Below are 18,698 nucleotides of genomic sequence, written 5' to 3'. Positions count from 1 at the left end.
TATTACTTTGAAAAATAACTTTAAAACTAGATGTACATGGAGAATGTCTCAGGAAATTCATCACAGTGTTTTGTGTGATTGGTCAGATGTGACTCCTATAAATTATTGATAATAACTCATAGTGGCCTTCTAAGGGCTATCATATCACTCAGACATACTAATTGAATATGAACATGTTTGGTTAAACATTAGCCCGTTTAGCCATTCAGACATGTAGAAAGAATCAGATATTCTAGCACATGGCAGTAGCTGGATGATGATAAAGCCCCATCAGGCTTCAGTATGGGAAATAACCTAAAACTAAAAAAGTATCTGAATAATTTTCTTACTCAAAGCTAGGACTCTTAAAAGCTGTTTAACTTGTTAGACTCTTTGCACATAATTTTAGTAATATTGACAAATTGGTTTATAGGATTATAGCTAACAAGATGGGAAGATGATGGAGGCAGACTAATTGTTGCCTTGAGTTAATCATAACTGATAGTAAGAGAATAGACAGATAGCTGTTAAATCCTAGCACAGGCATTGAGAAAGAATGTCCAAATGCCATATGGTTATAAAGATCCTAAAACATCTTTATAGTCCTTTTGAGGGTGTGTGTGTGACAGCTCAATTATGTTGGCATTGACCTAGCTGCTCTAGTGCAGCCATTTAGTGCCAAGGAGTTTTCAAATTTAGCCATTCTGCCATTTATTACCACTTACTTAAAACATCTCCTAATTGTATCCGTGAATCTGACCTTCTGTCTGATATACACCTAAAGGATAGAAAGCAAGAGTGAGGTGTGGACTAAGGTAAGATGAGGTGACGATTTGGATCACTTCGGATATGCACTATACGATAGAATGGTATATAAGTTCCATAGTTGTCCAACTCAGAAAAAGGCAATCAGTCATTTTAAATAAGCTATCTCTTGGTTCCTTTGAGAATTCACTTTTATCTTGACTGTCGTGTGTGTGTGTGTGTGTGTGTATGTGTGTGTTTTAGATTCTTTGCTTTTCTCCCTGTACTACCAACCCTCCCCCGCCCCCAACACAGGTTACATTCGTCAAACACATTAATTTCTAATTGATATTGTCTGCTAAAATGGAATTTAAATATGTTTTTTACTTGAGAACCTAAAGAATGAACACTTAATTTGTACATATGATTGAATTAAATATCTTTCTCTTTAATCCTGTGTATTCTTTTTTTTAGAGGAAGCCCGCAAATGAAAGGGACACCCCATTTTAAGGAAGAACAGTGTGCTCCAGCATTAAATTTAGAGATGAAGAAAATACTGGATTTGCAAGCACCCATCATGAGGTACAGTACTTTGGTTAAACTTAGCATTTCGTGATGACAATATACAGTGTGGGGTTTGTTAATTACATGAGCAATAAGAAAGTTGATTTTACTTCTTGTCATCGAGGATCATTTCTTTTTAGTCCTAGAAATTCTTGATTAGTCTTATAAAAAATGTAAAACCTTACAAAATAGTACATTATTATATTTAAATTATAGTAATAAAGCCCACAGTTTGGATACATCAATTATAATTCTATTTAGAAATTTTTATTTTTTTATAAGATCTAGAATTGTTCAAATGATATAGTTCAGTTCAGTTGCTGAGTCGTGTCTGATTCTTTGTGATCCCATGGACTGCAGCACGCCAGGCTTCCCTGTCCTATCAACTCCTGGAGCTTGCTCAAACTCACATCCATGGAGTCAATGATGCCATCCAGCCATCTCATCCTCTGTCGTCCCCTTCTCCTCCTGCCTTCAATCTTTGCCAGCATCAGGGTCTTTTCCAAGGACCATGGTTAGAAAAGGGTTGAACCAGGGTTTTTTCTGGTTCTTCACATCAGATAGCCAAGGTATTGGAGCTTCAGCTTCAGCATCAGTCCTTCCAATGAGTATTCAGGACTGATTTCATTTAGGATTGACTGGTTTGATCTCCTTGCAGTCCAAGGGGTTCTCAAGAGTCTTCTCCAACACCACAGTTCAAAAGCATCAATTCTTCAGCACTCAGCTTTCCTTATAGTACAACTCTCACATCATACATGACTACTGGAAAAACTATAGCCTTGATTAGATGGACCTTTGTTGGCAAAGTAGTGTCTCTGCTTGTTAATATGCTGACTAAGTTTGTCATAGCTTTTATTCAGGGAGCAAGTGTCTTTTAATTTCATGGCTATAGTTACCATCTGCAGTGAATTTGGAGCCCCCCAACATTAAGTCTGTCACTGTTTCCATTGTTTCCCCATCTATTTGCCATGAAGTGGTGCCATGATCTTAGTTTGCTGAATGTTGAGTTTTAAGCCAACTTTTTCACTCTTTCAGTTTCATCAACAGGCTCTTTAGCTCTTCTTCGCTTTTTGCCATAAGGGTGGTGTCATCTGTGTATCTGAGGTTATTGATACTTCTCCAGCAATCTTGATTCCAGCTTGTGCTTCACCCAGCCTGGCATTTCACATGATGTACTCTGCATATAAGTTAAATAAGCAGAGTGACAATATACAGCCTTGATGTACTCCTTTCCCAATTTGGAACCAGTCTGTTGTTCCATGTCCAGTTCTAACTGTTGCTTCTTGACCTGCATACAGATTTCTCAGGGTGCAGGTAAGGTGGTCTGGTATTCCCATCTCTTTAAGAATTTTCCACAGTTTGCTGTGATCAACACAGGCAAAGGCTTTAGCATAGTCAATAAAGCAGAAGTAGATGTTTTTCTGGAACTCTCTCGCTTTCTCAGTGATCCAACGGATGTTGACAATTTGATCTCTGGTTCCTCTGCCTTTTCTGAATCCAGCTTGAACATCTGGAAGTTCACCGTTCACGTACTGTTGAAGCCTGGCTTGGAGAATTTTGAGTGTTACTTTGCTAGCGTGTGAGATCAGTGCACTTGTGCAGTAGTTTGAGCATTCTTTGGCATTGCCTTTCTTTGGGATTGGAATGAAAACTGACCTTTTCCAGTCCTGTGGCCACTGCTGAGTTTTCCAAATTTGCTGGCATATTGAGTACAGGACTTTCACAGCATCATCTTTTAGCACTTGAAATAGCTCAACTGGAATTCTATCACCTCCACTAGCTTTGTTCGTAGTGATGCTTTCTAAGGCCCACTTGACTTCACATTCCAGGATGTCTGGCTCTAGGTGAGTGACCACACCATCATGATTATCTGGCTCATGAAGATCTTCTTTGTATAGGTCTTGTGTGTATTCTAGCCACCTCTTCTTGATATCTTCTGCTACTGTTAGTTCCATACCATTTCTGTCCTTTATTGAGCCCATCGTTGCATGAAATGTTCCCTTGATATCTCTAATTTTCTTGAAGAGATCTCTAGCCTTTCCCATTCTATTGTTTTCCTCTGTTTCTTTGCATTGATCACTAAGGAAGGCTTTCTTATCTCTCCTTGCTGTTCTTTGGAACTCTGCATTCAAATGGGTGGAATTTGAATTCAGATCTTTTCATTTCTCCTTTGCCTTTCACTTCTGTTCTTTTTTCAGCTATTTGTACGGCATCCTCAGACAACCATTTTGCCTTTTTGCATTTCTTTTTCATGGGGATGGTTTTGATCACTGCCTCCTGTATAATGTCACAAACCTTTGTCCATAGCTCTTCAGGCACTCTATCAGATCTAATCCCTTGAATCTGTTTGTCACTCCCACTGATAATCATAAGGGATTTGATTTAGGTCATACCTGAATGGTCTAGTGGTGGTGTTACTTTCTTCAGTTTAAGTCTGAATTGGAAATAAGGAATTCATGATCTGAGCCACAGTCAGCTCCTGGTCTTGTTTTTGCTGACTGTATAGAGCTTCTCCATCTTTGACTGCAAAGAATATAATCAGTCTGATTTCAGTTTTGAGCATCTGGTGATGTCCATGTGTAGAGTTGTCTCTTGTGTTGTTGAAGAGAGTGTTTGCTGTGACCAGTGCATTCTCTTGGCAAAACTGTGTTAGGTTTTACCCTGCTTCATTCTGTACTCCAAGGCCAAATTTGCCTGTTATTCCAGGTGTCTCTTGATTTCCTACTTTTGCATTCCAGTCCTCTATAATGAAAAGAACATCTTTTTGGGTGTTAGTTCTAGATGTCTTATAGGTCTTGATAGAACCATTGAACTTCACCTTCTTCAGCATTACTGCTTGGGGCATAGACTTGGATTACTGTAATATTAAATGGTTTGCCTTGGAAATGAATAGAGATCATTCTGTCGTTTTTGAGATTGCACCCAAGAACTGCATTTCTGACTTTTGTTGACTATGAGTGCTACTCTGTTTTCTTCGTTTCAAATGGTGTAACATAGTGTTATTACTTAAAAAGATACTTCTGCTTTTGTACAAACGTTGAGGGCACTCTTTGTTGAACAAAATCCCAAATGTGTTGTTGGATTAAAAAAAAAAAGAAAAATATGCTGTATGTAATAATGCTAGCATTACTGTTCCTGTTTTTAACGAGCGCTGGTGGTGGTAGATTAGGTGTTGTTCTGGAAGAATACCTAAGAAACTGGGCATGAGAACTGAGTGGCGCAGGGGGACAGGTTTTGGAAGAAGTATTTATATGAATGCAATATGTGAATATATTAAGCTATTGTATATGAGTGCAGTACCTATGTTTTTTAAATCCTTCCGATTCACAGTTGTAATGAACGGCTTCTTTTATTGTTTCTCTTATTAGAATACAGTACAGATAGTGGAACATACTAAATACTATTGTGTGCAAGTGGCTGACTGTTGTCTTGCCTTGTTTAATCTATCCTTTTTCACTCCAATTCTCAGAGAAAAAGAATGCCTTTTTGGTGTTTCTATTCACTTTCAAATGTGATGAGGGCTACAAAAGATTGCGTTAAGGTTACTCTCTATCTCGGATTTTATTTCAGCATAGAGATTCTGTTTAAGAATGTAACTTGTGTGAGGAATTTTGAATGTCTAGGAACCAAGCTATGTGGGACTGTACAAGCATGGCTTTCTGCCTCCACCTGGTGGGGGGAAAAATATACAGTTCATGGAAATAGGATAGAAAAAAAACCTTTAAAAAAAAGAATTCCTGCTATCTTGTACAAGTGTAACTTGTGCTCGTTTTTAACCTACTTATTTAGATGATTGGAAATCTCTAAGGTTTCTCTCAAAACGTCAGTAAAATGATTGTATTTCAGATGAGTGTTACTATTAGCACCTGTAACATGGACCTCCTGGAAATTTAGTTGGAGAATTCCTATATAATTTTCAATTGAGTGAGGAGGTATGAAAATTGGGCTTTTAGCCTTCTGTTTTCTCTCTGAAAACTGCTGAAAATAAGTCAAATAAAGACAGGGACAGACTGCTGCTTATAGGCATAAGATGGCAAGAGTACTGCCATCTTTAGTTTTTTATTGAAGAAGGAATAGGATTAAATGTTAAACATCTTTTTCTTGTTATTGATTAAGGATAGAGTATGTTTAGAAAATAAAAAGTACTACGCTGCGATACTTACAATGGATAACCAGCAAGGACCTACTGTATAGCACATGGAACTCTGCTCAGTGTTATGTGGCAGCCTGGATGGGAGTGGGGCTGGCAGGAGAATGGGTACATGTGTATGTATGGCTGAGGCTCTTCTCTGTTCATCTAAAACTGTCACAACATTGTTAGCTGGCTATATCCCAGTACAAAAAAATTTTTTTAATTTAAAAAAAAAAGTACTAATATAATTTTTAATTAAAACTCTTACTGTGTTTCTAACTAATAATAAATGCTAATAAATTTTACGGTTTATTCTCTATCTTCCTTTTTCCCAGGCACATAGAAAGCCTCATGTAGTATATATAGTATTTAATATTAATTAGGTAACAAACATATTTATATATTTGAGAATTGGTAATTATTAATTATATATTTCCTATTAAGAATATTTGACTAATTAGATTCCAAAATCCTGTTATTCTCCTTCCAAAATCCTATTATTCTGCTTCTAAGATCCTTAATTGAATAATAACAGCAATAACAGACACCCCTGGGATATCACATAGCTGTTAGTAAAGCCCATAGAAGTTAGTGATTGGAGAACCTCTCTCTAAAGGCATAACTTAGAGTATATTTATATGTATTCTGTGTTTACTTACACCCAGGGTGATTTTTATTTTCAATAAAAATCAGTGCCACATACAAAGACATACATGAAAGAAAAGTGAAAGTAAAAGTCGCTCAGTCGTGTCCAACTCTTTGCGACCCCATGGACTATATAGTCCTTGAAATTCTCCAGGGCCAAATACTAGAGTGGGTAAACAGTCCCTTCTCCAAGGGATCTTCCCAAGGATACTGATTATTTGTATAGGATCTTGACATCCCCCAGATGCCCAGAATCAATCCTTTAGGTCTTTGTGAGAACAGGAATCAGTGGTGAGGGAAAACACTTGGGTGACTTGGAACAAGACCTGTTTACTAAACTATGGAAATATTCAGTACTTTAACATCTGAAGTCAGCCTTTAACTGAAAGTTTGTTTATTTTCAATTAAACAAGAAGGGTCTATCTTTTTATATAGATTGTTTATCATGTTTGTCTCAGTTATTGTAAAGTCATTGTTAATTCCAGCATCAGGATTTTTTATGAGTCAGTTTACATTGATGGATTTTTCTCTTAACTCTGGATCCTGTTTTCTTGTTTATTCAGATGCCTGGTCATTTTTTGTCACAGCATGGTGAACGATGGTAGAGATTCTGAATTCTGTTAACTTTGTCAAAGGAGTGTTGAGTTTTGTCTGTCAGGCAGTTAAATTACTGGAGGTTAACCTTGATCTTGTTCCTAACCATCATATGCAGTGATTTTTCTAGGGACATATGAGAAAGGAAGAGAAAGAATGCAATTTGAAATAAACCTAGGCTGACTCCTACTGAATGAAGATCACTGGTAAACCAGTGACTGAAAGTGAAAGTTGCTCAGTTGTGTCCAACTGTTTGCGACCCCATGGACTATACAGTCCATGGAATTCTCCAGGCCAGAATACTGGAGTGGGTAGCCTTCTCCAGGGGATCTTCCCAACCAGGGGTCAAACCCAGGTCTCTCACACTGCAGATGGATTTTTTACCAGCTGAGCCACCAGGGAAGCCCAAGAATACTGGAGTGGGTAGCCTATCCCGTCTCCAGCGTATCTTCCCGACCTGCATTGCAGGCAGATTCTTTACCACTGAGCTACCAGGGAAGTCCAGTGACTGCTCCACTAAATTACTTCTTTTGACATGCAGTTGTTATTGTTCAGTCACTAAGTCATGTCTGACTCTTTGTGATCCCGTGAGCTGTAGCCCAGCAGGCTTCCTTGTTTGTCACTATTTCCCAAAGTTTGCTCAAATTCATGTCCATAGAGTCAGTGACGCTAACCATCTCATTCTTTGCCACCTGCTTCTCCTTTTGCCATCAGTCTTTCCCAGCATCAGGGTCTTTTCCAGTGAGTCAGCTCGTCACTTCATGTGCTTGAAGTATTGGAGCTTCAGCATCAGCCTTTCCAATGAATATTCAGGGTTCATTTCCTTTAAGATTGACTGGTTTGATCTTGCAGTAGCAGGTCTAAAACATAAAGTTTTTATATTCTAGCCACCACATGCTACACATAAAAATATAAATTTGAAATAAAAGAATATATAATATTTTAAAAGATGAACTTTCATGTATACCTGTGATGGATTCATTTCGATATTTGGCAAAACCAATACAATATTGTAAAGTTTAAAAATAAAATAAAATTTTAAAAAAATAAATAAAAAAATAAAAATAAAATAAAAGATGAACTTTCTTTAAACTGGAAGTTGTAATTGATTACAAATGCTCTGATGTTCCAGAGATGGAGCTCAATAAGGGGATAATCTTTTAAAATATTTTTATAGTTGGGAAGAAAATACAGTAAATTGTTAATTATCTGAAATACATAGTAGAATAAGTCATTGGACTCCAAAGAAATGAAGGTTAAAGAAAACATTGAAAAACATTCTTTTCACCATTATGAATTAAAATATTTCTGAAGTAAACTTTTAACCTCTTAACTGTGAAAGCTAATTTAATAGTATATAATAGAGTGTATATTAGACATACATTTTTCATTCTTTCTTATACTCAATTTTTTTTATAGCATTTGATAACTCTTGAGACCTTCCCTGGTAGCTCAGATGGTAAAGAGTCTGCTTGCAATGCAGGAGGCCTGGGTCCGATCCCTGGGTCAGGAATATTCCCTGGAGAAGGAAATGGCAACCCACTCCAGTATTCTTGCCTGGGAAATCCTATGGACACAGGACCCTGGCAGGCTATATAGTTCATGGGGTCGCAAAGAGTCAAACACAATTGAGCGACTGACACTTTGACTTTCACGATTCCCTTGGCTTTCTTGATGCCAAGTTTCCATTGGTTCTCTTTCTTTCTTTCTGCCAGTATCTTTGTTGCTTCATTTTTGGATTATTCCTCACTCTTGACCTTCCTCCCATAAACATTTGGTACCAGATGTAAATAACACTGCCCTCCAGGCTTAGCATTATAGGAGTAAGCAAATTAGGTGTTTATTGCCATGGAAACTGTAATTGTTAAAGCTCTTTGCAAGTATTAATAAATGCTGAGCTCATACTACATAATTTATTCTCAGTACTTAGTTACCTGAGAGGTCTTCTGGAGGGAGAAACTATATTTCTTCACCTTTGAATCTTCGACAAGCATAGCGCCTGTCACAGAGCCCAGACCGTTTAACAGGAGATTCTGTGATACCTTAGAAATACTGTGGTCTGGAACTGTGTTTTCCACGACAGTAGCCACTAGTCAAATGAAGTGACTTAAATGTTAATTGTAGATAAAATAAAACTTAAAATTTAGTGTTTTTGTTACACTCATTCGGTATTTCAAATGTGCGGTCACCACACATGGCTAATGGCTACTGTGTTCAGTAGTACGGATGACAGAATATCTCCATCACTGGTGAAAGTTCTCTTGGACAGGGGTAGAGAATGGGAACCACTACGATCCCTAGCTCTAGACTGTCATTCTATCATTAGTTCATTTTTATGGTTTCTCTGCCTCTTTCCTTTCTTCTCAGCTTCACTTATCCTTCCATCTTCTAATCTGTCATTTCAGTGTGTCTGGTTTTTAAACTCAGTCCGTCAGGTTTGTAATAATAGCAACTATGGTCTTTTTTTTTTTCCCCCAGAATTTCTGATCTAGATTGAATTATACATGGATAAACTACTGTATAGTGAAATTGTTGATAAATGGCAGTTTTATAAGTGGTTTCATGGTCTTTGCTTGAATATTCTCCAGAGCAGTTATATTCATTGCTTTCCCAGTATGCTTTTCTTAAAAGATAACTGATAAATTGCTTATTGCTTCCCTACAGTTTGCAGTCTGTGCTGGAAGATCTCCTGGTTGCTACTTCTGATGGACTTCTTCATCTTATTCACTGGGAAGGAATGACAAATGGGAGGAAAGCTATTAATCTTTGTACAGTACCCTTTTCAGTAGACCTGCAGTCATCTAGAGGTAGTAATACTTTTTACATGAGATAGAACCAGGTGTTTAATATTTTATATAATATAGACAGATATTTTCTATGGATGAACATTGATTTTTCTACTTTGAAATTAATTATGCAAGGGAGGAAAGGAGAGTGAGTTGAGTGAGTGTGCGTGTGTGTGTAGGAAGGAGTAGTTTGTTCAGTGCTGTTAGGTCTTCAAATTTCAACCTTTTAACTGTTCTTACATGGTTTGCAAGCAAAAGTGTAAGAGAATTAATTTACTATATTTATATTCATATTTCAAATACTTATTTTTTCATCAGCAGGTTCATTCCTGGGTTTTGCAGATGTGCACATTAGAGACATGGAATACTGTGCCACACTTGATGGATTTGCTGTTGTGTTTAATGATGGTAAAGTTGGATTTATTACACCAGTGTCAAGTAGATTTACTGCAGAGGTAGGATTTACTTTCAATGTTTGTTTTTCAATTTTGCATTTATTAATTTTAATCTTCATTAAATCCCCCTCCAGTTTTCCTTATTTAAGATTTTAGGAGTGGTTAATTTTTTTTTTTATCAAAGCTATACATACAACTAACATAAACAAAGAAGTCTTAACTATACATAAACAAGGAAGTCTTTTGACATGTTAATGAAAAGTGATCGTTCCTTTCCTCTCTTCATGCCCAGTGTTCATTCTCAGAGGCAACTACTTTTTACTCCTTTATTGGTTATTTTGCTGTTTATCTCCACTACTCTGAGTATTTCCTGTAGTTTTTAGTTTTTAGGCTGTGTTTATTGACTTGCCGTTGTGGAATATGACTGTTTACTTCCCTCTTCCCTGGTCCCACAACGTCTGTAAGTTCTTCCCATCATTCCAATATAGATAATGTGATTTTGATTGTATTAGTATTTGTTTCGTCATCTTGAAGAAATTTCTCTTGGATTCTTCTGGATGGATTGCTTGCTATGCATACCTTTAACACAGCTGCATGTGGGGGCTGTCCATCATCATCATCCTAAGGATTCCCTATATTCCTTTACTCTTAGATCCTTTCAGAGTTAATGGTAAATATTTGATTAGTTAATGTATGAATTTGGTTGTGACAAAGACCCAGAATAAAAATTTAGATTCCCCGAAGGCTGTGTGGGATTTGGTGGGTTTGGTTGACTGTGCTCTTCATAACGTGAGCTAACTGGGTTATTTTTTTCCTCCCCACGCCTTATCCAGTCTTCTCCAAAGACGATGTACCTGGCTGGCCCAGTATTTTGGGATTTTGAGTTATGAAAGAGTTAGACTAGAGATTCCAAATTCAGGAAGTAAACTCCCACATATCCCTATTTTCAGTGTTGTTTAGAGACCACTGAGATTTTTGTTTTGTTTTTCTCTAAAGAAAATTTTCAGTTTTCTCTTGGAGTGGAGGTAGAATATTCCTTAGCTGCTCAGAGTGGGAGGTAACCTAAGCAGACCCAGGCATTGAATAAACAGTCTTTGAACCAGTCCTGCTGCTTTTAGTTCAGCTTTTAAGAGATATTTTAATTCCCCAAGCCCTTTGTGTAACCTATAATGCAAATTTGACTGTTTTTCAAAGTGTTCCTTACTGCTAGTGAAGGACTCTACTCATACGCTTGCTTCCCAGCTTACAAAATTTTCTGATACTACCTCCTCTCCCATTCTGTCCTAGCCAACTTACACATTTGGGGTTTTAAGAGTCAGTGAAACTAAATATTCATGTTCAGCCTACTCTCTCTAACTGGAAAGAATTTTAAGTTTTTAAAGTATATTTTTCTATATGGTATCAGCTTTCTCGCCTAATTTATTTCACTCAGCATATTGCAAAAGGCAAGATTTCATTCTTCCTTATGGCTAAACACAGTTGACCCTTGAACAACATAGATTTGAACTGCACAGGTCCACTGACACCTGGATTTTTTTCAATAAATACACACTGTGGTACTCTATAATCTGCAATTGCTTGAATCTACAGATACAGACCCATGGATATGGAGGGCCAGCTGTAAAGTTGTGTGTGTATTTTCTACTGTGGGGGATAGGTACCCCTAACCCTCATGTTGTTTGATTCAACTGTATTCCGTTTTGTGTGTGTGTATGTACATATACCAAATTTTCTCTATCCATTCATCCATCAGTGAACATTTAAGTGTTTCCATATTTTGGCTTTTATAAACAATGTTGCATTGAACATGGATGTATAGTAGCTGTACAAATTTACATTGCCATCAGGAATGCATAAGGGTTCATTTTTCTCCCATTGTCCCAGCACTTAATTATTTCTTGTCTTTTTGATAACAGCCATTCTGACAGGTGTTAGGTAACATCTCATTGTGGTTTTGATGTGCGTTTCTCTTATATTAGTGGTGTTGAGCATCTTTTCAGGTACTTTTTGGGTATCCTTACGGTCCCACCACTTCATGGGAAATAGATGGAGAAACAGTGGAAACAGTGTCAGACTTTATTTTTTTGGGCTCCAAAATCACTGCAAATGGTGATTACAGCCATGAAAGTAAAAGACGCTTACTCCTTGGAAGGAAAGTTATGACTAACCTAGATAGCATATTGAAAAGCAGAGACATTACTTTGCCAACAAAGGTCCATCTAGTCAAGGCTATGGTTTTTCCAGTATTCATGTATGGATGTGAGAGTTGGACTGTGAAGAAAGCTGAGCGCCGAAGAATTGATGGTTTTGAACTGTGGTGTTGGAGAAGACTCTTGAGAGTCCCTTGGACTGCAAGGAGATCCAACCAGTCCATTCTGAAGGAGATCAGCCCTGGGATTTCTTTGGAAGGAATGATGCTAAAGCTGAAACTCCAGTACTTTGGCCACCTCATGCGAAGAGTTGACTCATTGGAAAAGACTCTGATGCTGGGAGGGATTGTGGACAGGAGGAGAAGGGGACGACAGAGGATGAGATGGCTGGATGGCTTCACTGACTCGATGGACGTGAGTCTGAGTGAACTCCGGGAGTTGGTGATGGACAGGGAGGCCTGGCATGCTGCGATTCATGGGGTCGCAAAGAGTTGGACACGACTGAGTGACTGATCTGATCTGATGTGTTCTTTAGAAAAATGTCTGTTCAGATCATCTGCCCCCTTTTTTAATCAATTTTTTTGTTATTAAATACATGAGTTCTTTATATATTTTGAATATAACCTTTTGTCACATGTGTGATCTGCAAATATTTTCTCCCATTCAGTAGACTGCCTTTTCATTTTGTTGACGTATGTTTGGGATTTAAATTTATTTCCTGAAAATAAACATGTTAGAGCTGGAAGGTAATTGACTCATTTCTGAATATCAGCTTTTATTAGTATTTGGTTAAAGAAAATTTTCTAGTAATTTAAGGATTTAAATAATGAAAAGTAGATGGACATTATTAAGGAAGTTATAAGTAGAAAATATAAGTTACATGAAAACATTACATATGTATTACTGGTAATTGGGAAATACTCTAATGGTGTATTTATATTAGAAATTATTTAAGTGCCTTATAAAAACTCCTGTTTGGCATTCTATAATGGCTGTACAAATTTACAGCCACTATACAGTATACACATCTATATACACATCATATATATATACACACACACACACATATACACTATGTATAACTTACAGTATACACTGTAAAACTACAGTAGACACATCTATTAAAATATGTCAGACTATGCCACTCCTCTGCTCAGAACCCTTTAGTAGGACTAGAGTTTTAGGACAAAACCTGCTGGGGTCAACTAGAAAAGCTGGAGAAGAAATAATTTTTTTAATGTGCTTAAAGGCTTTGGAGAGCTAACAGAACAGTAAGGAATTCAGAAGCTAGGGGAGGCCAGAGGCCCAGTGAGCTAAAATGAGCAATGCGCAAACAAGACTGTATGCAACATATGGATGAATCTCACAAAAATATTCAGTGGAAACAGCCAGACACAAAAAAGTATGTGCTGTGATTCTATTTTACATAAAGCAGAAGGAAGTCTTAAAACCTAGGCAGCTCTGAATTAGAGTTTGTATGTGCATGTTTAAGTGTTAATAGTTTAAAGGAAAAAAAGAAAGTGATTACCATGTAAATCTGGATATTGGTTAATTCTGTGGTTGGGGTGAGGGTATATTGATCAGGAGTGACACTATTGGGAGACTTTCGGTACTAGTAATTCCTAGCTGAGTGGTAATTTCACAAGTGTTTCCTTTGTGATATTATTATGATGTACATTTTTGGTTTTGGTATTTTTCTTTAATGTATCATAATTGATAATAGGGTTAAAAAAATTAAAGACTCTCCAAATGACTCCCTATATATGAAATGGAGAAAAAGTCAAAGGTCTCATCATGGTGGCTTTCAAAGCCCTATAAATCTGGCCTGCTATTTCATCCGTTACCTCCTTTACTACTTCTTCCCTTATTCCACTCCACTCCAGCCACACAAGTTTCTTTTATCTTTGAACATGCCAGAAATGCTGCTGTGACAGGGCCTTTCTGTTGCTCTATCTCTTTCAGTACTTTCCTTGAGAGGCACCTTCATCATAGGGAAAATAGTTTAATATTACATCCTTTCCCCATACACTCTCTTCTCCATAATTGTTTTATTATTTTTTTGTAGCATTTACCAACTTTCTGCGTAATACTGTACAATTTTTTAAAATTGTCAGTCTCTTAACAAATGTAAGGCAGGGATACAGCTGAGGATTTTAGTATGTTTGAATATCTGCAGTATCCTCAGTATCTAGAGCAGCATCTGGTGAATAGTGGGTGCCTGGAAGACTTTTATGGTAGGGATGAATGAATGAATTCCAGTCTAGACAGTAGTCCAAAGAAATAATGCTCATTGCTCTCTTTTGCCATTTTCCATTATCTGAAGTATAGTTTTATTATTAAAGTAAAATAAATAAAACTCCTACAAAGAAGCAAACATTTCATATTTAGATAGTTGATTATATAGTTTATTTAGGAATTTTAAAAAATCTATAGTATTATGTTTTGAACAGCTTAATTATATCGGATCATCTAATGTTTACTGTTGTGAGAATCCAAAAATAAAGTGCTGTATTATAGTGTGCTAATTTTTGTGCTTACTAAACTAGCAGTCATGGTGACCTTTACCTTGGAATATATGATCTAAGATGCCCTTGATCTGACAAATAAAAACAGACAGTAGAGTTGAATCTGTGTCTGTATTCAAAATTAAGTAGTATATAAAGCTTAATAATAATATCATTTATTCATCGAAGCTTATTTAACTTGTTGAATTCCAGGCATTATATTAAGTGGGTTACATGTATTGAATATATCTACTCCCATTTAAACTTCAAAACACTCTAAGAGGTAATTACAGAAAAGAAAACTGAAGCTTGACAATGTCACAAAGTCATTTTTACAAGTGAGTGGTAGATCTGAGATGTAATGTTAGGCTGCCATATACCATGTTATTATACTATAAAGCAAAAGAGTAAAAGAGAATAGTAAGCAATTGACAAATCATTAATCACTTCTAAAGAATGTCATTGTTGTTCAGCCCCGAGTCATGTCCGACTCTTCAAGACCCTAAGGACTACAGCACACCAGGCTTCCTTGTCCCTCACCATCTCCTGGAGTTTGCCAAAGATCATGTCCATTGAATCAGTGATGCCATCCAACCATCTCATCCTCTGTCACCCTCTTCTCCTTCTACCTTCAGTCTTTGCCAGCATCAGGGTCTTTTCCGGTTGAGTCAGCTGTTTGCATCAAGTAGCCATAGTATTGGAGTTTCAGTTTCAGCACCAGTCCTTCCAAAGAGTATTCAGGGTTGATTTCCTTTAAGATTGACCAGTTTGATCTCCTTGCTTTCCAAGGGACTCCTAAGAGTCTTCTCCAGCACCACAATTCAAAGCATCAATTCTTCAGCACTCTGCCTTCTTTATTGTCCAGCTCTCACATTGGTACATGACTACTGGAAAGACCATAGCCTTGACTATAAGGGACCTTTGTTGGCAAAGTGATGTCTTTGCTTTTTAACATACTGACTAGGTTTGTCATGGCTTTCCTACCAAGAAGCAATCGTCTTCTAATTTCATAGCGGCAATCACCATCTGCAGTGATTTTAGAGCCTAAGAAGAGGAATCTGTTGCTGCTTCCACCTTTTCCCCTTCTGTTTGCCGTGAAGTGATGATACTGGATGCCATGATCTTAAGTTTTTTTTAATATTGAGTTTTAAGCTGGCTTTTTCATTCTACTCCTTCACCTTCATCAAGAGGCTGTTTAGTTCCTCTTTGCTTTCTGCCATTAGAGTGGTGTCATCCACATATCTCAGATTGTTGATATTTCTCCTGACAGTCTTGATTCCAGCTTGTAATTCATCCAGCCTGGCATTTTGCATGATGTGCTCTGTGATAAGTTAAATAAACAGGGTGACAATAAACAGCTTTGTCATACTCCTTTCTCTATCCTGAGCCATTCAATTATTCCATACAGGGTTCTGTTACTTCTTGACCCCCATACAGGTTTCTCAAGAGACGAGATAGACCAAATAAAATTGACTAATTCCCATTGATTGGGAAAGTTAAACACTATGTGCTAAGTGGGAAGAAGAAGAATAGTGAGTAAGTTAGATGCAGTTTCTACCATCAAGAGGTTTACATTTTAATAGGAAAATTGTCTTCAATTAATTTGAATTTAGAGATCAGATATCCATCTTTTAGTGTTTTATAAATGAATTAGCACTGGACTGAACTCATCTGGAAATATTTATTAAACCAGTTAATGAAATTGAGATTTTAAGGGAAAAAATCCAGATGGTAGTCCTGATGGGATGTTTTCCTATCCAGATGAAACCATATAAAGAACCATATAAAACCTTATGAAATTATGTTTACTGAAGGGGAATTATGTTAATTGAAGTATATTTGGAGAATACATTTTAAATCTTAACTATTTTTCTTAATTTTAGCAGCTTCATGGAGTTTGGCCACAAGATGTTGTTGATGGAACTTGTGTAGCAGTAAATAACAAGTATCGACTGATGGCATTTGGTTGTGCGAGGTAATAAATGTAGATGCCTGTATTTTAAGACTTATTGCCAAAAATAATATTTTTAAAAAACATAAGATGTTCTTATTAACACACTTAGGAACTTTGTTGTGCCTTTTATAATTTATGAATCAACCTTAATATAAAATGTAAAAGTATTTTAATTGAAGCAAGCAAATATAAAGGGTTTTGGAGATTAGGTGTTTTAATTTGTGAGCTTTTTTTCAGTGGTAGGAAATTGAGTCACAAGTTAAGGTTAAATCAGTTAAAATTTAGGTTCTTTATTGTTTTAAATAACATCAGGAGGAGGTTTTGTTTATTTTTGGCTGTGCTGGGTCTTCAGTTGCTGTGCAGGATTTTCTCTAGTTGTGGTGAGTGGGGGCCACTGGACTTCTCATTGCAGATGGCTTCTCTTGTTGTGGAACACAGGCTCTAGGGGGCACAAGTTTCAGTAGTTGTGGCACATGGGCTTGGCTCCTGAGATCTAGAGTTACGGCACATGGGCTTGGTTGCTCCACAGCGTGTAGAAGCCTCCTGGACCAGAGATCAAACCTATGTCTGCTGCAGGTGGATTCTTTACCTCTGAGCCACCAGGGAAGCCCCTAATCCTTTCTTTTTAAGACATCAGTGTTGACTTGCCTTTGAGTTAGTGAGTGTGCCTTAGTTAACAAGCACATTTAAAGCTCATTTGTAAAATCATTTTCTTGACTTGATTCAAATAATGAAGGTTTTCAAAGTAAAATTGAATGCCAGTTCATTTTTAAAATAGCCTTACAGAAGATTCAGATTTTTCTATCTCTTCCTCAGTCATTTTGGCAAGTTATATTTTTCTAGGAATTGGTTTCTTTCATATACACTGTCAAATTTTTGACATAGAACTTATAATACCCTTTGTAATTTTCATATTATAAAATAAAAACAAATGGGGAAGTGTGTAATCAAGATAGTCACAGTTTTACAAATAATTATAGTACAAGCATCCATCTTTTCACAACTTGGTCAAGAAATAGAACATTGCTAGCCAATATAAATTTTATCACTCCTACTTCCTAATCATGTCTCCCAGTCCCTTCCTAATTCATTTTCTCTTACATAGACACACAATCTTTAATCAAATGCATGGGTAAATTAATGATAAATCCTCAATAAGATCTAAAACTCATTCGTATTCAGACTAACCTAATTGCCACCAAATTTCCTTTATATCTCTCTTTTTTTAGTCAGAATCATTCAAAATTCATGAATTATATTTGGTTATCATTTCTCTTTAGTTACCTTTTGCCTATAAAAATTCTTAGTACAAAAGTAATCGTGGTTTCAGATGATGAATTTTAAATCATTATAACTAGGCTCACACACATCTGTATTAATAAAAATAGGAACCATTACAATCAACACATTTTTGCCAGAGAGAAATAAGTTTATTTCTGTGGTGTAAAAATCTGTGCTTCAGAATTTAATAAACACTTGGAAAGCATTTTCTGTGTCCTGCTGGTTGTGAAAGCATTTTCCCTGCAAAAAAGTTGAGCTGCTTGAAGAAGTAGTAGTCGGCTGGGGAGAGGTCAGATGAATATGGTGGATGAGGCAAAACTTTATAGCCCCATTCATTCATCTTTTGAAGCATTGATTGTGTGACATGTGGAAGAACTGGGCACATTCTGTTGACCAGTGCTGGCTGCAGGCATTGCAGTTTTCAGTGCATCAGTGCAGCTCATTGATTTGCTGCGCATATTTCTCAGGTGTAGTAGTTTCGCTGGGATTTGGAAAGCTGTAGTGGATCAGACCACCAAACACTGACCATGACTATTTTTTTTGGTACAAGCTTGGCTTTGGGAAGTGCTTTGGAGCTTCTCAGTTCAACCACTGAGCTGATCATTGCCAGTTGATATGTAAAATCCACTTTTTGTCGCATGTCACAGTCTGATCTAGAAATAGTTCATTGTTGCATAGAATAAGAGAAGATGATGCTTCAGAACGATGATTTTTTGATTTGTGGTCAGCTTATGAGGCACCCACTTATCGAACTTTTTCATCTTTCCAGAAAGTGCTTCAAATGCCGAATGACTGTAGAACAGTCAATGTTGAATTCTTTGGCAACTTCTAGTTACAGGAGGATCAGCTTTGATGATCCTCTCGGTTGTTGTCAAATTCTGATGGCTGGCCACTGCACTTCTCCTCTTCAGGGCTCTCATCTCGTTTGCAAAACTAATTGAACCACCACTGCCCCGTATGTTCATTAGCA

At 36.9% G+C, this 18,698-nt stretch overlaps 1 protein-coding gene across 9 annotated transcripts in view; it reads left to right on the top strand.

Moving 5' to 3' along the window:
- The window catches only part of RIC1 (RIC1 homolog, RAB6A GEF complex partner 1), a 151,616-nt gene that overhangs the window by 84,942 nt on the left and 47,976 nt on the right, over window positions 1-18,698 (top strand). For 4 of the 9 annotated variants that reach the window (XM_061425350.1, XM_061425346.1, XM_061425349.1 and 1 more), the window contains 4 exons: window positions 1,198-1,305; window positions 9,323-9,465; window positions 9,763-9,899; window positions 16,377-16,468. In XM_061425350.1, coding sequence (XP_061281334.1) covers window positions 1,198-1,305; window positions 9,323-9,465; window positions 9,763-9,899; window positions 16,377-16,468 — 480 coding nt within the window. Of the gene's footprint in view, window positions 1-1,197; window positions 1,306-9,322; window positions 9,466-9,762; window positions 9,900-16,376; window positions 16,469-18,698 lie in introns of those variants that run through there. The other 5 variants (XM_061425348.1, XM_061425347.1, XM_061425352.1 and 2 more) reach the window with 5 other exon arrangements.

This window comes from Bos javanicus, chromosome 8 (genome assembly GCF_032452875.1).
Source record: "Bos javanicus breed banteng chromosome 8, ARS-OSU_banteng_1.0, whole genome shotgun sequence".
In the NCBI taxonomy this organism is placed as follows: Eukaryota; Metazoa; Chordata; class Mammalia; order Artiodactyla; family Bovidae; genus Bos; species Bos javanicus.
This window is presented reverse-complemented; position numbering and strand designations above follow the sequence as displayed.